The sequence below is a fragment of the Tetrao urogallus genome (genome assembly GCF_951394365.1).
Source record: "Tetrao urogallus genome assembly, chromosome: 4".
NCBI lineage: Eukaryota > Metazoa > Chordata > Aves > Galliformes > Phasianidae > Tetrao > Tetrao urogallus.
In genome coordinates this window covers 49480484-49498499 of record NC_136817.1, presented here as the reverse complement: position 1 = coordinate 49498499, position 18016 = coordinate 49480484, and the positions used below count along the sequence as shown (strand labels likewise).

The following is an 18016-nucleotide window of genomic DNA, read 5'->3' as shown; positions in this document are numbered from 1 at the left end:
AGGGGAAGAGAGAGCAATGGGCTTCATTTAAATGCTGTGTTGCATAAAAGGATGATTCTTAGTTATAATTTTTTTGGAACTGTGCAGTATGACTTTTTCATATACTTCTGTATGTTCCTTACCTTAAACAATTTGCATTATTAAACATGGGCACTTCCATGGAAATGCATTATTTTTTGTAGTTAAGTTTGTTGGTTAATACATACTTTAAAAAAAAAAAAAAAAGATACAGTGATGTTTCCCAGTCTGAGAACATCTTGAATACAGCTTCACAGTAATTGCTGGCAAATGTTAATACTATCATCATATAGAATAGCAGAATTGTTTGGTTGGAAAAGACCTTTAAGATCATGAAGTCCAACCATTATCTAAAACTACCAAGTTCACCACTAAAGACACACAGTACTTAATGTTTGTATGACAAATATTTAACTACTCTAATTTGCCTTAAACTGTGACAGGATGTCGTAAGTGATAATTCAGGTGATATCAAACTGAAATTCACCTCTAATGTGTTTCTTCTTCTTTAGAATGCCTTCTGCATTCTTTCTTTTCAAAATAACAATGCTGAGCACTTCTGCTTCTAAGCCTACATTGCTGAAAATGCTACTTAATTGTTTTTGTTACTTTTAAAGATTCATCAGTGGTAGTGGGGCAGTGCACCTAAACCCGTCTTTTCTTTCCATCCTTATTTTCCAAAGAATTAAAATCCTGTTAATAATAAATGCTAGAACTGAGGAAGCTAGGCCACCTAGTGGATGTAAGGGACTTAACATAGCACTGCTGTTCATAAACTAAACTTCAGGCTCAAAAATACATGATGCCTAAGAAGAGGCAGGGCAGAGTTCTTGCATGAGTAGATTACTGAACTCATCCCTCTGATGCTGCTAGAGATGCACCGTTGTCAAATCACACATTTTGAAAATCTTAGCTATGTGCACAAGTTGGAATGTAAATATGCTATAGGTATAATCCATTTTCTGTCATTATTATTGTGTGTTAATCATCACAGTAGGGAAAGATTGGAGCAAAACTGTATGATCTGAGTTTTAGAAATAGAATATCCTATTGAAAGTTTAAAGTCTTCTAAACTTACCTTGTTAAGATATTTGGAAGTTCTTCATACATCACTGGAAACTTGAGTTAACTTGCATCTTGTTCAGGCAATATTTATTGACTTTTTTTTTTCCCCAAATTTTATAGACTTTATGCAGTTGGTGGTCGAGATGGAAGTTCTTGTCTTAAGTCAGTAGAATGTTTTGATCCTCATACAAACAAATGGACCCTCTGTGCTCAAATGTCAAAAAGAAGAGGTGGTGTAGGCGTAACTACGTGGAATGGGTTCTTATATGCCATCGGTGGTCACGATGCCCCAGCATCAAACTTAACATCCAGGTTGTCAGACTGCGTAGAAAGGTAATATCCCAGTGAAAGCATATCCTCCCAGTGGTTCTAAAAATGCCAGTCTGAAGTGTGATTTACCATTATTTCGTGGAAATAGCTTCTTAGAAAATTACTTTAATCACATTAAGCTTCTGAATAGTTATTTACCACTATATGCTGCAATAAAAGTCAGTTTTTCCAGAGAAGTTCATTATAATTTAAATTAATGATGAAGTAACTTAAATTCTATCTGCAGCTTAAGAATCGCCCTCTTTCACTACATTGTACTTCAACTTGCAGCATGAGCTTTGTCAGCATTTCCATATGATGATCATCATGTTTGCATAAGACATACATTTCTGCAGTACTTGGAATAGACAACAAAAGATGAAGTTAAGAGTTCATTACATCTGTGTTCTTTATGCAAACAAATTATAAGACCACTTGCTTCTAGGTAGTATGATCTTAGGATGGTCTCGTGGCCAAATAAATATGTTCTTTGTGTAGTTCCTTAGATCTCTTCAGAGCCATGTGATTCCATCAGTTGTACTGTAAGCATCTGTACTTATTTTTGTCTCTTTCTGTCAAGTTAAAGTAAGTTTCTTAACATAATGATAGCATGGACCCTCCTACCTGATCATTAGTTTGTCTTGTAAAGAATGCTGATATTATTCTAGAATAACACTTTTTTAATTAAACTGTTTTGATTATGCTTGTGATACACAGTTATGATTAAGAAGTGCTGTAAATTGTCTTAAGAGTTTTGCACTTCCTCTAGAACTTTCTCCAACAGGGTTCTTCAGAAAATGGTGATATCTCTTGACAAGTAACTTTCTTTACAACCACATTCAGCTTGAACAGCCCATGCTGTGACAGTTAATAATTATTATGTACTTTCTCTACTTCACAGTAGTATAGCAGCAGAACTGGTTCCAGAGTGGTATGCTTTTCAGTGCAATAAGAAATATGCTAAGAACAGCTATATGTGTATGTATATATTGCTGCATGGAAAGCAGCACAGAGTGGATGTGTAACTAGTACTGTGTTATCAGATGACTAAGGAAAGATTTTAGAAGAAAGTATCAGGGAAAACGGTCCTTTGAAATTAACACCCAAGTCTGTGTTGCAATACCTGCTCCCTACTATATTGAGAGTGTTAGTTTCAGTACTTTCTTTTTATTCTTGAAATTCTGGCAACAGTTTTAGAGCATGACACAAATTATCTTTTAGGTATGATCCGAAAACAGATATGTGGACTGCTGTGGCTTCTATGAGCATTAGCAGAGATGCAGTGGGAGTATGCCTTCTTGGTGACAAGTTGTATGCTGTTGGGGGATATGATGGTCAAACGTACCTTAACACAGTGGAGTCTTACGATCCCCAGACAAATGAATGGACACAGGTATAGTTTCTGATTAGAACATGCTATACATTTATTTCAAGTGTGGCTCTTTTTGCAAAGAGAATACTCCTTTTCTATGAAAAACTCTTGTTAGTCCCCCAATCTCTGCTCCTCCCCCCCATTTTTTGTCAAGCTGATTTACCTTGAACAGACAGTTGTTAAAGTCTGAATTTTGGGCCAGTATTATATGTTTGTTTGTTTTAAGTCAAGAAAACAGTGTGTGGATGGTACTACCTCTCTGCTGCAGCTGTGCAACCATTATTACAAACATCAATCATGGTCAATCTTAAGGAAAAAGATTAAAACCTGACTACACTACTCTAATGAATGTGTGTTTTTGCTTACAGGTTGCACCGTTGTGCTTAGGAAGAGCTGGAGCATGTGTTGTGACTGTGAAACTATAGGTTGTTTTCTTTGAGAAGGTGAATTTCTCCACTACGACAGACTTCGCTGATATCTTTTTTCCTCAAGCCAGTTAAGAATATGAGGTGCAGGATATCTACAACAACAAAGTGTTTGGTCTCTGACCTACATACGTATTATTCTTTTGGACCAATATTAAGCACTTTTTAAAGAATTATCTTTGTTACCTGCACATTGGAAGAGTTACAAGCAAATCAGCTGCAACCACGATGTTGCCGGCAATGGATCTCCATTGAGGAAATCCTAAGAAATGAGTGAACTTATTGTGAACTCACTGGGATAATCAAATGTTATTGATTTATGGCCTTGACTCCTCAAACATGCAGAGAAATCATGCCATTAATAAATACAGTTCCACCGATACAATTGAGGACACCTCTGGGTGAAGCGAGTTACAGAATTTAACCCCATATATTTAATTTGCCTATAATAAACATGTTTTTCTGTGGGTATCTGAGGTATTACAGTGCAGGCTGACAAACCAATGCAAACCATTGTAAATGGCAGGTGTAATGCTTGCCTTAAAAATGAAGTTGTGTATTTGGTGAATATTTGCACTTTTACCATCATTCCTAGTTTAGAAATATTTTTATTTAACCAAAGCCTTATTTTAAATATTGTCTTATAATGCTAACAGAAATCTGCTATTTAATTATGTCTGCAGGAGGTTTCTGAAATCCAGTGTACTACTTGGATATTCAAAGGTTTTCCATAAGATGGAGAACATTGTACCTTTTCTCTAATTTGGTTTTTATATTTACATTGCTATTTTTAAGATAAACTCTATAAGCATGAGTAACTAGTGGGAAGAATTCTGAAGTGTGATTAGAAGTTAACCTATTTAGTAAGAGCACTTTGAATTTTTCAAAGCATTCCATTGCATCTAGACTAAGAGTCTACATTGATTCTCAATATGTTTTACATGAGGCTTTGCACTAATGTGAAAGGTATAATTTTATAAGATGAAATGAAGCAATCGTCTGTCTTTTTCTCCAGCGAGGTTACTTCAAAATGCAAAGAGCCAAGCTGCCGTATGAGCATGTTCAGCATCTTGTAGGAGAGTTGTGTATGCCTCACAGGATTTATTTTTTTCTTTCCAAATGCTTTATAATTTGCCTTTTTTGACTCCTACGCTCTGCCACACACTCGTTTGAACAGTCTGAATGTTCTCTGGAAGTCTCTTTGTATTTGCTTTTCTGTGCCTTGTTCCTTCTGTTTTCAAAGCGGCGGGCAGCGCGGCGTGCTGCTTCCTGCCGGAGCGCCGAGCTGTCAGCTCGCAGAATGTTTTCCAGGAGCGTGAAGTGTCCGACACCCAAAGTCTTTGTACATTTGTAATTTTAAATTTCATGTGTTCGTGCTCTCGACGAACTATTTATTGGTTTAAAGGCAATTACTAAGCGGTGAAACTTGGTGTTGAAACCTGCTTTGTTCGAAATTGAATACAGCTGAACTTAAATGCGCTTTCAATGGGTTGGTGCCTTTTTTTTCTTAGATATGTCGATTTTGCGTACCCGAGTCTGTACCTTTAATTAAGAAAGGTTGTTTTTACGGCACACCTTCGTTGTACGCGGTTTACGAAACCACCCTTTTCTCTCTGCGCGTACGCGGCTCCCCACTCCGCACGGCGGCGGGCGCTGCCGGAGGAATCTCCGCTTTCCCAGTGGCTCGGGCGAGCGGCCCCGCCTTCCGCCTCTGCTTGGCTGCGGTCTCCTCGTTTCCGCGGTGACACGGACGCCGGGGGCGGGAGGGTTCGGGTTTCCCTCTCAGCTGGGGTCGAGGGTTGCGCATGCGCGCGGGGCGGTGCGCGGCGAGCGGTGGGCGCGATGAAGGTAAGACCGCCCGGCCGCCGTACGCGGGGAGGCGTTCGCTGATGGGATCTCGGCCTCGAGGGCTGCGGCGTCAACCAGGGCGAGCGGGTGACGAAGTTCGTACTCCGCGCCGCCTCGGCCGCCTCGGTGCGGTTCTTGAGGCCTGTGAGGGGCGCGCGGGGCGCTCTCAGCCGCGGCAGTCCCGGGCTGTGGGGCCGTTACCGCTGGCCGCCGCCTTGGTAACGGCCCTCAGGCTGCCCCGCTGTGCTCCTGTCCGCCCGCGGCGGGGAACGCTTCTTGCTCGCGATTAGGGGTCGGGTGACCTGCGGGGAGCTGGAGCTCGCCGCCGTTTACTGAGCGTTTCATTAAAATGGCTTCAAAGCGGAACGCGGTTGTCAGGCGTCGTTTGTGCCCGTGGCACGCAACGCTCGGTTTATTGCGAGTTAGGGACCCCTGGGGAAAAAAAAAACACAAATCGAGCAAACATACCTGGGTGTTCAGGGATCCCCAGGCGTGGTGTTTGTCCGACGGTGTAGTAGGGGAGAAAAGGGTGAAGTTGTTGGCGTTGTCTTACAGCCAACTTACAGAACGGTCTGTGCAGATGGAGTAAAACATCGGGAAGCTGGTAAGTTCTGTGCTGAGAAATCAAAACCTTGTACAGCTGAGTTGTTTTGCAGCCCCGGTTTGGCCCAACAATGTAGGGAGAGCAAAACGGCTACGTGACTTTTAAAAACTAGATACTGGGCTCTGTTTTGCTGTCCCCTGTGACTGAAGGTGCTATTTGGTCCTATGCTTCTCCATAAAATTTAGAGGATTAAGTACTATGATCTTTGGATATGAAGAAAAGAGTCTGATGCAGTCATTCAAGAGGAAGAGTGGTCCCACTGATAGGAGTCACAACAGTTCTCAGTGCAAACACCCAGCATCAGCAACTTCAATTCCTCCAGCTTAAGCCAAAAGATTATTCTCTTGAATTTTGATACTTTGATACATTAGAATCATCTGGAAGCTGGTGGTGTTTTTTTTTTCATGGGGGAAATTCCAATATTGTTTTAAGCTTATGATGGTAGCATGTGTCATTTACCCTTTTTTTTTTTTTCTTTTTTCTTTTTTTTTTTTTTATCTGTGTGTGTCTCCAGCAAGTATTCAGTCTATTAGAAAAAGCTTGGTCTGGTTCCTCAGTGCATTTTGCTTGGCAGAAAACTTTGGGACATTTCCTTGCTGTAACAGGGTAAGATTACAGATATTTACTGTATTTTCCACAGTAATCATTGAGAGTAGAGCCAAAAAAACCAGTTGTTAAGTAAATCTGAACCAAAGCAAAATGTCTTACAGTTGTGTATACATGATACTTCTGAGCCGTGTTACTGCAATTATAAAATCTCAATGTAGGAAAAGTTTTTATTTGTAACTTGATGAAGAATAGATGATAATAGATGAAGAAAGAGAATAATTTTGTGTGTTAATCTTTTTAGAGGTGATCACACTGTGAAAATTTTTGATCGTCACGGTCAGAAGAGAAATGAAATAACTTTACCAGGGTAGGTACTAAGATGAGTTTCAGTTGTTTTTTCTTTTTTATTTTCGAAGTGTTCATGCAGTCTGAGAACTTCTTAGGAACAGATGGTGGTTGTACCTAGAAAAGAAAACAAATTGATGAGTATGTATGGAATATGAGGCACTAAAATCTGAGCTATGCTAAGTTGTCAAGGATAGCTGGAAATATACATCCTCATATCTGAAGCATTATTTATTATTACTACTAATAATAAATAATAGAATCAATATGATTCATTAAAAATATTAGAAGATGCCTAGTATGATAGTAAGAAAGAATATAATGCGGTCATATACAGGATATCCATGTTATACTCTTTATGACTACAGTCTTGCCAGTGCCTGTTTTCTAGTGATTTGTATAGTAGTCTCACAGAGGAATTATATCCTGTATTTTGGTGTCCTTTTGCTTGTATCACTGGCATAATGTATATGTTGGCATTTTTGCTTCAGGTTGGGAGTGTGCTTCTGAAGTGAATCTCCCTATTTTTCCTGCTTAATATGCTTTCGTTCACTCTGGAGAGTGATGTTTAGAGTATAGAAACTGGATTTCTCTCAGAAGAAATTTAAAAAGTGACGTCCTTTGGAAGATGCACTCTCACTGCTGAAAGGCAGCCAGTCCATCAGAACAGAGTACAGGTGGCCAGGTGTACACACTGTGACTTCATGCCCTCACATCACTGTGTTCTGTAAGTCTACTTGTGTTGGGCATCATTACCACCTGATGTAGCAGTAGGTATCTAAGAATGTAGTTCAGGATATCAAATACTTCCTGCTCTAATAGTTGATGTCACAAAGGTTCTCTTACCATTCCATTGATAGAATTTTCTTTCTTTAATGCTTATCAATTTTTTTCCTGTTTGTTTCTTTTTGTCCTTTTTATTCCCGTTCTCGATGTTCTGATTGGCTCGTAAGTGTTCATACATGTGTTTTGGGAATAGACAACTTTGTTATTTCCAGACTAACCCCAGGAAGGTTTTTAAAAAGGAGAACTTGAGTTGGAGGCTTATTGAGTTCATTTGTAGCAGTGTAAGTTTCAGCAGGATGCTTCTAAAGTTGCTTGTATTAGGAGTTTTAATTTGAGTAACAAGAACTAAGGCTTTCAAGGTAATGCCTTTTGAACCAGAAGCTGTGAACTTACATAGTGGAAAGAGAGTCTGCAGTATGTGGTACTTTATATGTGTGTGGTAAACAGTTCAGTTTCCAGTTCATCAGAAACTCTTGGATAAACTTGTTCAGATCATTCTGGGAACAATTTGCTAAAGGATTTTCCTGCTTCTGAAAGACTTTCTTATCCAGGGTCATTACACTTATTGAAGTAGAAGAAAAAATCCCAACAGTGAATAGAGTCTAAGAAGATAGGACCTTACAGGAGGTTTTCACTCTCTCTTGAAAATCCAAGTGGCGATATTTCAAGTGCTTCAGCTTGTGTCATTTTTATGAGATTTGAGTGTGGGCACGGCTGCTACAAAAATACACTTTCCAGATAAATCTGTCGTGGGCTTGCTTGGTAGGAAAGGGGAAGGACAGGTACTTCAACTGCAGAATTACAGCTGTTTCTGTATACTTTTAAACATAGTTTAATGTAATTAACAAAACTAAATGTTTTTTCTTCAGTAACTGTGTTGCTATGGATTGGGATAAGGATGGAGATACCTTAGCAATAATTGCAGACAGATGTAGTGCCATTTTTCTCTGGGATGCCAACACAAGCAAAACAAGCCAATTAGACAGTGGCATGAGGTAAGAGAGTTGTTTGTTTGTTTGTTTTTAAGAGGTGTTTTTGAAGACTTAGACCACTGTGAGCTGCTGCAGCAGCTTATTCCGTTACCTCAATACAACTTTTTATTACTTCCATTATTTTGTGCACACTCAGGTAGTTCTGATAGTTGTTTGTAGAGACTGTGTGCTTCCTTTAGAAGTTCTGCTTTGGTGTGTATGGTTTCATAAAACTTCAAAACATGTATGCAAGTATGACCTCATTGTGGCCTTCCAATATTTGAAGGGAGCATTTAAACGGGAGGGGGTATGACTGTTTACATGGGTTGATAGTGATAGGACAAGGGGGTTTTAAACAGATAGGGAAGGTTTAGTTTGGGTATTAGGAGAAGTTTTTTTCACACAGAGGGTGGTGACACACTGGAACAAATTGCCCAAGGAGGTTGTGGGTGCCCCATCTCTGCAGGCATTCAAGGCCAGGCTGGATGTGGCTCTGGGCAGCCTGGTCTGGTGGCTGGTGACCCTGCACATAGCAGGGGGTTGAAACTGGATGATCATTGTGGTCCTTTTCAACCCAGGCCACTCTATGATCCTATGAAAATGTTTAAGGACACAAAAGGAATCTATTATGGAAAATAATAATTTTCTTTATTTTAGGGATTCATTGTCTTTCTTATTATGGTCTCGAGTAGGAGCTTTACTTGCTGTTGGAACGACTAAGGGAAACTTACTTATATATAACCGTCAGACATCTCGCAAGATTCCTATTCTTGGTATGCATTGTTCTGAACCTGGGCTTGCACTTTGGAATGGTGGAGTTTTGTTAATATGCCTACTTTCCTTTTTTTGTTCTGAGTGTGAATATGCAAATCAAAAATTACGTGTAACTTTCATCATCCATTTTGTTGTTGTTACTGGAGTATTTCTGTAGTTCAGTGTGTTAGCCGTGTAAGACACCTGTGGACAGAAAAATTAAGGGGAGAAATATAATTTAAATAAAAGGAAGAACGGGCTGTGCAAGTTCCTGGAAGGTCAAAACACTTCCATCTAGGATTGAAAGGTTAAAAATTAAAATTTGACTATTGAATTTTAAGTTTCTTCGCATTCTGATAATCTGCATTTGAGTGGCCAAATACAGTGTATTTCTGAACCAGATTTTTTGTTTTGTTTTGTTCATTTGTGTTGTATGTTTCTTTTCCAGGTAAGCACACTAAGCGAATTACTTGTGGTTGTTGGAGCACTGAAAACCTCTTGGCTCTGGGTGGTGAAGACAAAATGATTACTATAAGCAATCAGGAAGGGGATACTATAAGACAGGTAGTGTTTATAATCTCTGATTTTGAGACATACGTGGATACCCCTGGTTCTTAGGAGAGCTAGAGAGCTACAGTGTAAGGGGTGTTGATGCTTTGTTCCATATCTCTGCTTTCAGGGAGGCTTTGGGAAAACTGGTAACAGGAGGAGTGCAAATCTAAATATTTGAACCTGTGTGTTATGCAGCATAATTGATGGTAGTAGGATCTCGATAGCTCTGCTTCTCTTATCTGTTATCCTAGCCTGTATGTTTTACAGGAGAATCGTAGGAGTGCAATTTTAAGTTGACTTGCTCAGTAGCAGCACAGGACAGGTCTCACACAACTGTTTATAAAGTCTTTAGAGTTTGTTTTGCTTTAGATTGGTTAAATAAGGATCTTGCCACTGGTATTCAGTGATTTCTTCCAGGCTGGCCCTCTCACATCCTTGAGAGGCTAATTTCGGTGTTTCCTGTAAGTATATTCAGATTCTCTTCTCAAGCATTCCATTTGCTTGCACAGATGAGTCCTTCCAAGCAATGACAGTTGCTGCACAATATGCAAATGAATATAATTCTCTTTCTACATTTAACAAATGCTGTTTCACTCATGGTTTTCAAAGGTCTTTCGTAGCTCACTTCATACACTTCCGTCTTCATGTCTGAAGGCCAATGTGGATGAAGAAATAATAAATTAAGTTTTTAGGATGTGTCTGTACTTTAACCTAGCTAGCTTCTGTAGGAGAAGCAGTGTAGTTCAGACAGCAAAGACAAAACAAGGTTTCCTTATAAGGTTTTCTAACCTTGTATTGACTACAAAAGCAACTACTTTGTTGTCACTGCATGGACCAGGTGGTTTTTATTATTGCTGTTATACATTGTAAATATTGCATATATCATTTATGGTGATTATTTTCTCTGATACTGCACTGCAATAATCTTGTTTCTATTGTATCAGTTAGTGCTGTTTGTAAAACATTGTTGCTTCCTATTCGTTTGGATCTTTCCCTATCTAAATTTCTAACTTTTTAAGATATTTTTCAGTGTCATTCATGGTAACACATCCTTATGATTCAAACTAATTTCATGTTTTTTTCAACTTTTTTCATTTTTGTTACTAAATGCTGTAGCAATTCTTAATGCTTAAATATACAGGGCAGAAATAATGCAATTATTTATCATTGATATTTGCTGCATTGTGTACTGATTTTTTCAATCTGAATTTCTTTCTTGCAGACCTCAGTGAGTTCAGATCCCAGTGATATGCAGTTCTCAGTTATGAAGACTGATGAAAGAATATCAACCAGGGAAAGCACAGTAAGAAGTCAATACAAAATCCTGCAAAAAGTGTTTATTTGATGTTTCAGGGTTTCTGCTAGTAACCAGTGTTGGCCAGAAAGTAATTTTACTTCTTCCTTGACTCAGTACTTTACTTTGAAGCTCTAATTCTCCCTAACTCCCCCCCATCCTCACCCCCCACCCCAGTTACCTTTATTTTCAAGCTTTGCCCCTTTGCTCATTAAGGATGTGTCCATGAAAACATGGTGGCTAGCAATAAGACAAATGACAGTAGTTTTGCAGTAATTTCAAACACAATAGACAGAGGTAAGTGTGGGTACTTAAAATACCCAATATAACTGTGCAACGATGCATGCAGTGGTACGTGGGAAACAGGGAAAGTCTCAACTATGGAGATGGTTTTCAGCAGTCAGTTTTGGAAACAGATCAGCACTCATTGGGTTTTTGTCTTGTGCAAATCTCAGTGTTGATGAGCCTAGAAAGCCATCTGTTAAACCTCTCCTATAAGCATGATGCTCTCTCTAAATGGCTACACTTTCACTGACTTCATAATCTTTCTTGAGGGAGTCAAGTTCCATTGGACCCATCAGTGATGAAGTACAGAAAAATGCTGTAATGATGAGTGTAGCAGCACATATTAGTAAGTGATCAGTAACAAAGTACCAAAATGAGACAGAAAATTCATGGATAGCAAAGTGATACTGTGTTTACAATTAGTCCAGATGTTATACTTAAATATGGACAGCGTAATTAAAATTTCACAGTCAGATATAATCTATGCAGGATAGAATTTCTCCTGTATTATATTGACAAGGACTTGCAGGAGTGTTTTTCTTCTCTGCATGAAGTGCTTTCTCTTCCTAGGGAAATTTTAATTAACAAACATTTTGAAAATGCAGGAACTTTGTCACTTTGATTTTCCCTGCTACTCTGGGGGGTGTGCAATATCCTAGGCTTTTCTATTACTGTTTTTTATTACAGCTCTCAAGTTTGCTGTAGAATGTTGAGGAAGATCTCTAAGTCTGTAGTTCTTGGTGTTAGACTTGAATAGTCCGTCAGCAGTTTAAACCAGATAGCATTTATTATCTGCTCTTGTAGAAAGTTTGGCTTGATAATGATCACTTCCATTCTTTTACTTACAACACTGGAAAAAAAACCCTTCAAGTTGGAGCAAAGTAAGCAGTGTGTTAACATGCATCACAATATAAAACAATTCTTGTACTTTTCTAAGAGAGTTTAAGAAATTGTATTTCTTAAACGTTTCATTGTTAATTTGCAGTGGAGTTATAAGCAAACTACCTCAAGTGACAGAAATAAGATTTTAAATTTGGGGTTAATTTAGGAATTACAGGGCAGACTTTAAGTTTGTACTTCTGAATTAATGGATTTTTAGGTAATTTTTTTTCTCAATTTGAAAATACCTCCTATTTCAAAGTACAGCTTTGTATTTTAACCTTCCAGCTCTTTACAAAAATAGTCTTCTTTTTAGACAAGGAACAAAATTTTAGACTGGAACAAAATTAACTTGTAAACAGCCTGTCAAAATTCTTCATTAAAGAATAAGGTGAAACAATTTCTCCTTCCTTGCTTTTTTCTAAAATTAGTGTTTTACTTTTGTCTAACAGTCACATGCTCTGGTAGCAAAAATGGTATTAAATAGTAGTTCACTCAACCTCTCTTTAACTCTGAAGTCCAGCAATGTTCCAGCTTTCATCAAATTAAATTATATACCTAGACTGATAACAAACTGAAAAGATGTGCGTAAAGAAAGCTGAGCAGACTTTCTTACTTGAAATAGCAACATTCTGATAGTCTTCCCTTCAGCTTTCCAGATAGAAGTTCTGTGGATCAAAAAACACATTGTAGTGCAAGTGAGAGTAGTCCAACAAGATGCATGTGATCTCCTGTCTTTCCTCAGAAGTGGGGCTCTCCTATTGCTTTTGCAGGGACAAGTGCTGAATTTGAGATGTGTGTTCTACTGGGCTTGCATTTAGAACTGTGAACCACTGGCTCACAGGGGAATAGCCTGAAAATCTCTTCCATTATTAATAAGGATTCAGGATTCAAATTCATAGCATTCTTAAGGATTATTGTAAGTTCCGAATCTCATCTTTTAGTGAGGGTGTTGAGCCTTATTTTAATGTGACTCTATTCCTCCTGAGTTAATTTTTTCTTTTCATTCATTGGCAGGTAAGTGTAGTGGTTGGCAAGAAGACTCTCTTTCTTTTTAATTTGAATGATCCTGATAACCCAATTGATCTGAAATTTCAGCAGCCTTATGGCAGTATTGTAACCTACAGATGGTAAGCAGAGCTTCCTTAATGCAGCATTCTCATATTAACAAGCTGAAAGATTTCCTCAGTAGTTCTGATAAATGCTGAAAATGAAGACATGTATCCCTTGCTCACAGCGAACTTTTCTTAAATGTATGAAGCTAGGTTTTCTAATTTTTAACAATTCAATGGCTGAGAAGGTAGGATTGCCAAAATGTAATTGCCCTGGTATGTTCTGCTTTAGAATGGTAATACTGTTACTGTCCTGACAATAGATAAAATTGAGGGCTCAGTAGGTTTGAGTGAGTTGCTAGTGGAAGAGCTATGGTGGAGTTGCATCTTTCAGCTACTTTGTTTACAAAGTTAGGTAAAGTTTTTGTAGCTCCCCTGCTAGGTGATATTCCTTTGCAGAAATTCTGAGCTAGAAGTTTCAGCTCTGCACCCAGAAGTAGCTGTGCTGTTTCTGTATTTTTGAATTGTGACACGGTGTCTGTTCAGGCAACGTGCTGTTAACATTTAATGCTTACGCTTAAATTCTGTAGCTGAATGTTCTTTATTTTGGGGCACCTGACAAGGTGTGCCCAGATTTTTTCCTTTGTAATATTGTATTTTTTCCCAACTAAGCAGATGAGACATTTGTTTGGATTAACCTTGGCATGCTTGTAACTATTTCTGTTTTAACCTGCTTATTTGTACTTGACACCATGAATATGAAACTATCTATTCACAAACGCACACTTTGGCTTTACTGCTGTTTGTAGCAGTGTGCCTTAAGGCCTGAATGACTGCCATTATTATTTTTAGCATAGCTTTGATAAAAACGGAGTCAACAATAACCTTGAAATTGAAGTTTCCACCTCTTGGCACGTTTATACTAATGAAGATACCAAAGTTCTTTCTCCTAGCATCACTGCCATGTATGCTGCTTGCAGAAAGTAAAGGGGCACAAAAGAATGTAGAAGAGAGGATAAAAGAGGATTGAATGCAGAGCACCCTTGTGTGACAAATTTGTATTTGTTCTTTAGGAATCTTTGATTGCTTTTCCCTTAATCTGTATTATACCCTGTTGTTCTACATGATATGTATGGATTCCCATAACTTGATTATTTTTCCCATTGGAAAGAGGGGTTGACAGATTACCTCAGTAGCCTGAAAGAAAATGCATTTTGCATAATACATAAATAAATCTCTTTTGTTATTTTTTTTTCCTTTTATCAGGTATGGTGATGGCTACATTATGATTGGTTTCTCACGAGGGTGTTTTGTAGTCATCTCTACACACATTCGTGAGATAGGTCAAGAAATCTTTCAAGCTCACAATCATAAAGATAATCTAAGCAGCATTGCTATATCACAGTCATTAAACAAAGCTGCATCGGGTGGTGACAATTGGTAAGTGACCGTTTTTATTCATAAAGAATAGACTTCATCTCATGTAATTCTAGCTGTTTGGCATTAGAGCTAGTCTTCAAGGCTTCCAAAGAAGTCTGTGAAGAGAAGATGAGAAGAATTGCTCTCTGGAACTGCCTCTTTGCCTAAAGGTAGAAGAAGCTAATCTTGACCAATATCTCTGCACTTTCACTTAACTTTATTGTCATTAATTGTGTTTTTAGGGTCGTTTCGTTTTTTTCAAGTAGATAAAATTCAATACTGATTCTTTTTCTAATCTGTTATTCATCAACTGAAAAGTCCTAATTTCTTTACTATGGTTGATTGGACATAGATGCTTAGCAATGTAACTATTCATTTAAATCTGTACTGAATGTACTGATAACCTGATAACTTCTGCCACTTGGTCTTAACTGCAATCTAGAGAAAAGTATAAATGTGCAAGCAATTAAGGGAGAAAGTAGTTACAGACTGGAGTTCTTCCAAAATATATTGTGCATATGATAGAACATGCCCTACAGCTCCTCTTCCACTACTTCCTGTTCCCGTAATAACTAAATTCTTCGGTGGAGAAGAAGCTGAGGGACAGCAGTAGTCTGTTTTGTCCTCAGTTCTCCGTGTGACCTTACAGGCTGTTGATTTAAGACACTTGCACATCGAGAGTTAGATACCTATGAGAAAAGCGTGGTACAACTCCACATCAGTTGTACAATAAGTGTGGTTTTTTAAGCCATTCTTTCACACATACTAGGTAACATGAAAGCACATGAAAGCTATCAGTGTCTTCACTCTTCGTGTGTGTACGTTGCTCTTTAGGAAATTTTAGATATTTTGCATTCATGCTCTCATTTTGTTCCATTAGGCTGTCTTAACTGGGTTGGGTTGAGTTTCTTACAATTTATGGTGACTGAGAATTATGTGAGTGAGAAAGACTGTTTATTTTTGTTTTAGCATTAAAATTCATGATCTGTCAGACCTGAGAAAGATGTATGCCATAATAAACTTGGATGATGAAAACAAAGGTATGTTAGTAATTTCCTTGAGGGTGGCAATTTTTATAAATCAGGTAAAAAATAGAATTTTGTGCTCGTTTACATGTATGTATTAAAAAAGGTATTGTTGAAAAACTATGTAAAAATGGAATTTATTGTGAAGTTTTTATTTCCCAACTAATATGCATTAGGTGATCCGCAGCAAAAATGAGAACATACGGTTATTTTTTGAAAGCTTTATTTTATCTTTTTGAGGAATAGAGAAGTGCAGCTCTAAGAATATTTGATCAATCAGAGTTTGTTAGGTTTTAGGCTTGTGACTTTTTTGTGCGAGTTTGTGTTGTTTTTTCATCTGCAATATGGTATATTCAGATAATAGGATAATGCAGATTGTTTTCTACTTCTTTCCATGTTTTTTGGGTGGGTGAATTTCTTAATACTCTTCTGCATCTCATTTGCTTAGGGGGGATGATACTTAATCTGGTACACAAGTTTTCCTCCAGTGCCTTCCAGAACATTCTTATGAGACAGTGTTCTTAGGTAGTGAGTTACCACTATTATATTGTGTATCTGAAAGTATTTCAGTCAAGTCTTTACTCTTAGGAAGATGCTAAATTAGTAGATTTTGGATTTTGTCCGAATGATTCTATTTTATCTTGGAAATATTTTAATTGCTTTGGTTTGAATACATTAGTACCTATATTCCTAGGTGTGAATTCCTCCTACTGTTACATTTCGAAGTGAATACTTTGCTTCTTTGTTTCATTTCAGTAGCCAAAGAAATGATCTTTTGCCAAAACTTGTAAATGTTTTAGGTGTCAATCAACTGGCTTGGACAGATGATGGACAGCTGTTGGCAGTATCTACACGAAGAGCATCCCTGCATGTTTTCTTGACAAAGCTTCCAGTCCTTGGCGATACTTGCAGTACGCGGATTGCTTACCTCACTTCTCTTCTTGAAGTTACTGTAGCCAATCATGTGGAGAGAGTATGATAACCTTTTCCTTTTAAACTTCATTTGGATAAAAGGAGAGTAAGAACGACTAATGGATGGAAACTGATACTGCTTTTCTTACAGGAGCTACCAGTTACTGTCTCTGTTGAAGTAGAGCCCAGTTTCATTGCTGTTGGTGTTTATCATTTGGCTGTAGGAATGAACAATCGGGCTTGGTTTTATTTGCTTGGAGAAAACAGTAAGCATTAATTTCATTCTCTTATTTTAACCAGCCACATCGTTGCTTGTCTTTTTTAATGAATGTGGTATTATGCTTAGCAGTGCTGGACATTCTGCATTGTGCAATTAAAAAGAATGAATTACCAAATATCCCTATTAGGACAAAATAATGATTTTCCCAAACTGAAGAAGTTATTACAAGACATTGTAATTAAATGAAATAAAACTTCAAGTTCCAGATATTGGTAATGAAATGTTGAATGTTTCTCTCTCTCTGTAGACGTGAAAAAGCTTAAAGATGCAGAGTATCTGGGTACAGTAGCAAGCATGCATCTTAATTCTGATTACGCTGCTGCTCTCTTTGAGGGTAAAGTCCAGTTGCATATGGTAAGAGCTCAGTCAGTTTGGATTTCTGAATTAGTAGATTAAAGCTTGAACAAGTTCAAGAAATCTTTAAAATGAGATAAAGTGGAGTAATCTTCTGTTAATGGAGATAGAAATAAAGTTCTTTATTTTCTATGCTGGCTAATGAAAATATAAAACTGATTTTCTGGAAACTTTAGAAATATAAGCTAGTCTAGAACAAGTGAGAGAAGCTGTTTTCTTGTGAATTGTTTATGTGATAGGAAGCTCATTTCTGGACAGCTTGATACAGGCAAAACTCTGGTATCAACAGTGTAGTTACAGTGCAGACTTTTAAGTTCATTTTTTTCTTATGTTTAGATAGAAGGTGAAGGTGTGGATGCTCAGGAAGAAAGAGAAACTCGACTCTTCCCAGCAGATGATGATAAATACCGAATTTTGTGCCATGCTTTAACTGGTGACTTCCTCATATACGGCACAGACGTGAGTATTATCTCTGTTCTTAAGGATCTTTTAAAATTGAATATATTTCTGTTCAAATGATTTGAATTATTATCATTTTTTGAAGAAAAAATGATGTTACTGAGAAATTCACTTTGGATTATTTTCTATGCAAAATTGCATCCAACTTTCCCTTACAGTTGCACTTATATGAGATGTTTTGGCAGGAATGTTGTCTTACTAATGTTTGGTTCAAAACACTGCTTTTTAGTAGCAGAATTTAATTTTGTTGCAGTAGTGAGATAATTGGCAGTCAAAGTATCTTCCAGATATAAGAAAAAAAGTATAGGGCTTATTTTGAATATATTGATTTAAGTGGTAATGTGATAGATGTGGACCCAAAGATAATGAGGTAAGCAAGTGTTATAGTGTAAATGTAGGTCTCAGCTTACTATTGAACCATTTGACAGATGATAGGGATTTTTGTTTTTTATTTTTGTAA

General features: G+C 37.7%; 2 protein-coding genes across 4 annotated transcripts in view; both read left to right on the top strand.

Moving 5' to 3' along the window:
* Positions 1-3189, top strand: part of KLHL5 (kelch like family member 5) — a gene marked incomplete at both ends in the record, with an annotated part of 32948 nt that extends 29759 nt beyond the window's left edge. For all 3 annotated transcript variants that reach the window (XM_079534624.1, XM_079534623.1, XM_079534622.1), the window contains 3 exons: positions 1204-1416; positions 2614-2785; positions 3133-3189. In XM_079534624.1, coding sequence (XP_079390750.1) covers positions 1204-1416; positions 2614-2785; positions 3133-3189 — 442 coding nt within the window. The remainder of the gene's footprint in view (positions 1-1203; positions 1417-2613; positions 2786-3132) is intronic.
* Positions 3190-6161: 2972 nt separating this feature from the next.
* Positions 6162-18016, top strand: part of WDR19 (WD repeat domain 19) — a gene marked incomplete at its 3' end in the record, with an annotated part of 34701 nt that continues 22846 nt past the window's right edge. Inside the window, exons 1-13 of the mRNA XM_079534141.1 lie at positions 6162-6247; positions 6492-6557; positions 8191-8316; positions 8950-9065; positions 9494-9609; positions 10820-10900; positions 13073-13185; positions 14374-14547; positions 15496-15566; positions 16352-16524; positions 16615-16729; positions 16991-17097; positions 17434-17556. Of these exons, the coding sequence (XP_079390267.1) occupies positions 8204-8316; positions 8950-9065; positions 9494-9609; positions 10820-10900; positions 13073-13185; positions 14374-14547; positions 15496-15566; positions 16352-16524; positions 16615-16729; positions 16991-17097; positions 17434-17556 (1302 nt within the window). The 5' untranslated portion in view covers positions 6162-6247; positions 6492-6557; positions 8191-8203. The remainder of the gene's footprint in view (positions 6248-6491; positions 6558-8190; positions 8317-8949; positions 9066-9493; positions 9610-10819; positions 10901-13072; positions 13186-14373; positions 14548-15495; positions 15567-16351; positions 16525-16614; positions 16730-16990; positions 17098-17433; positions 17557-18016) is intronic.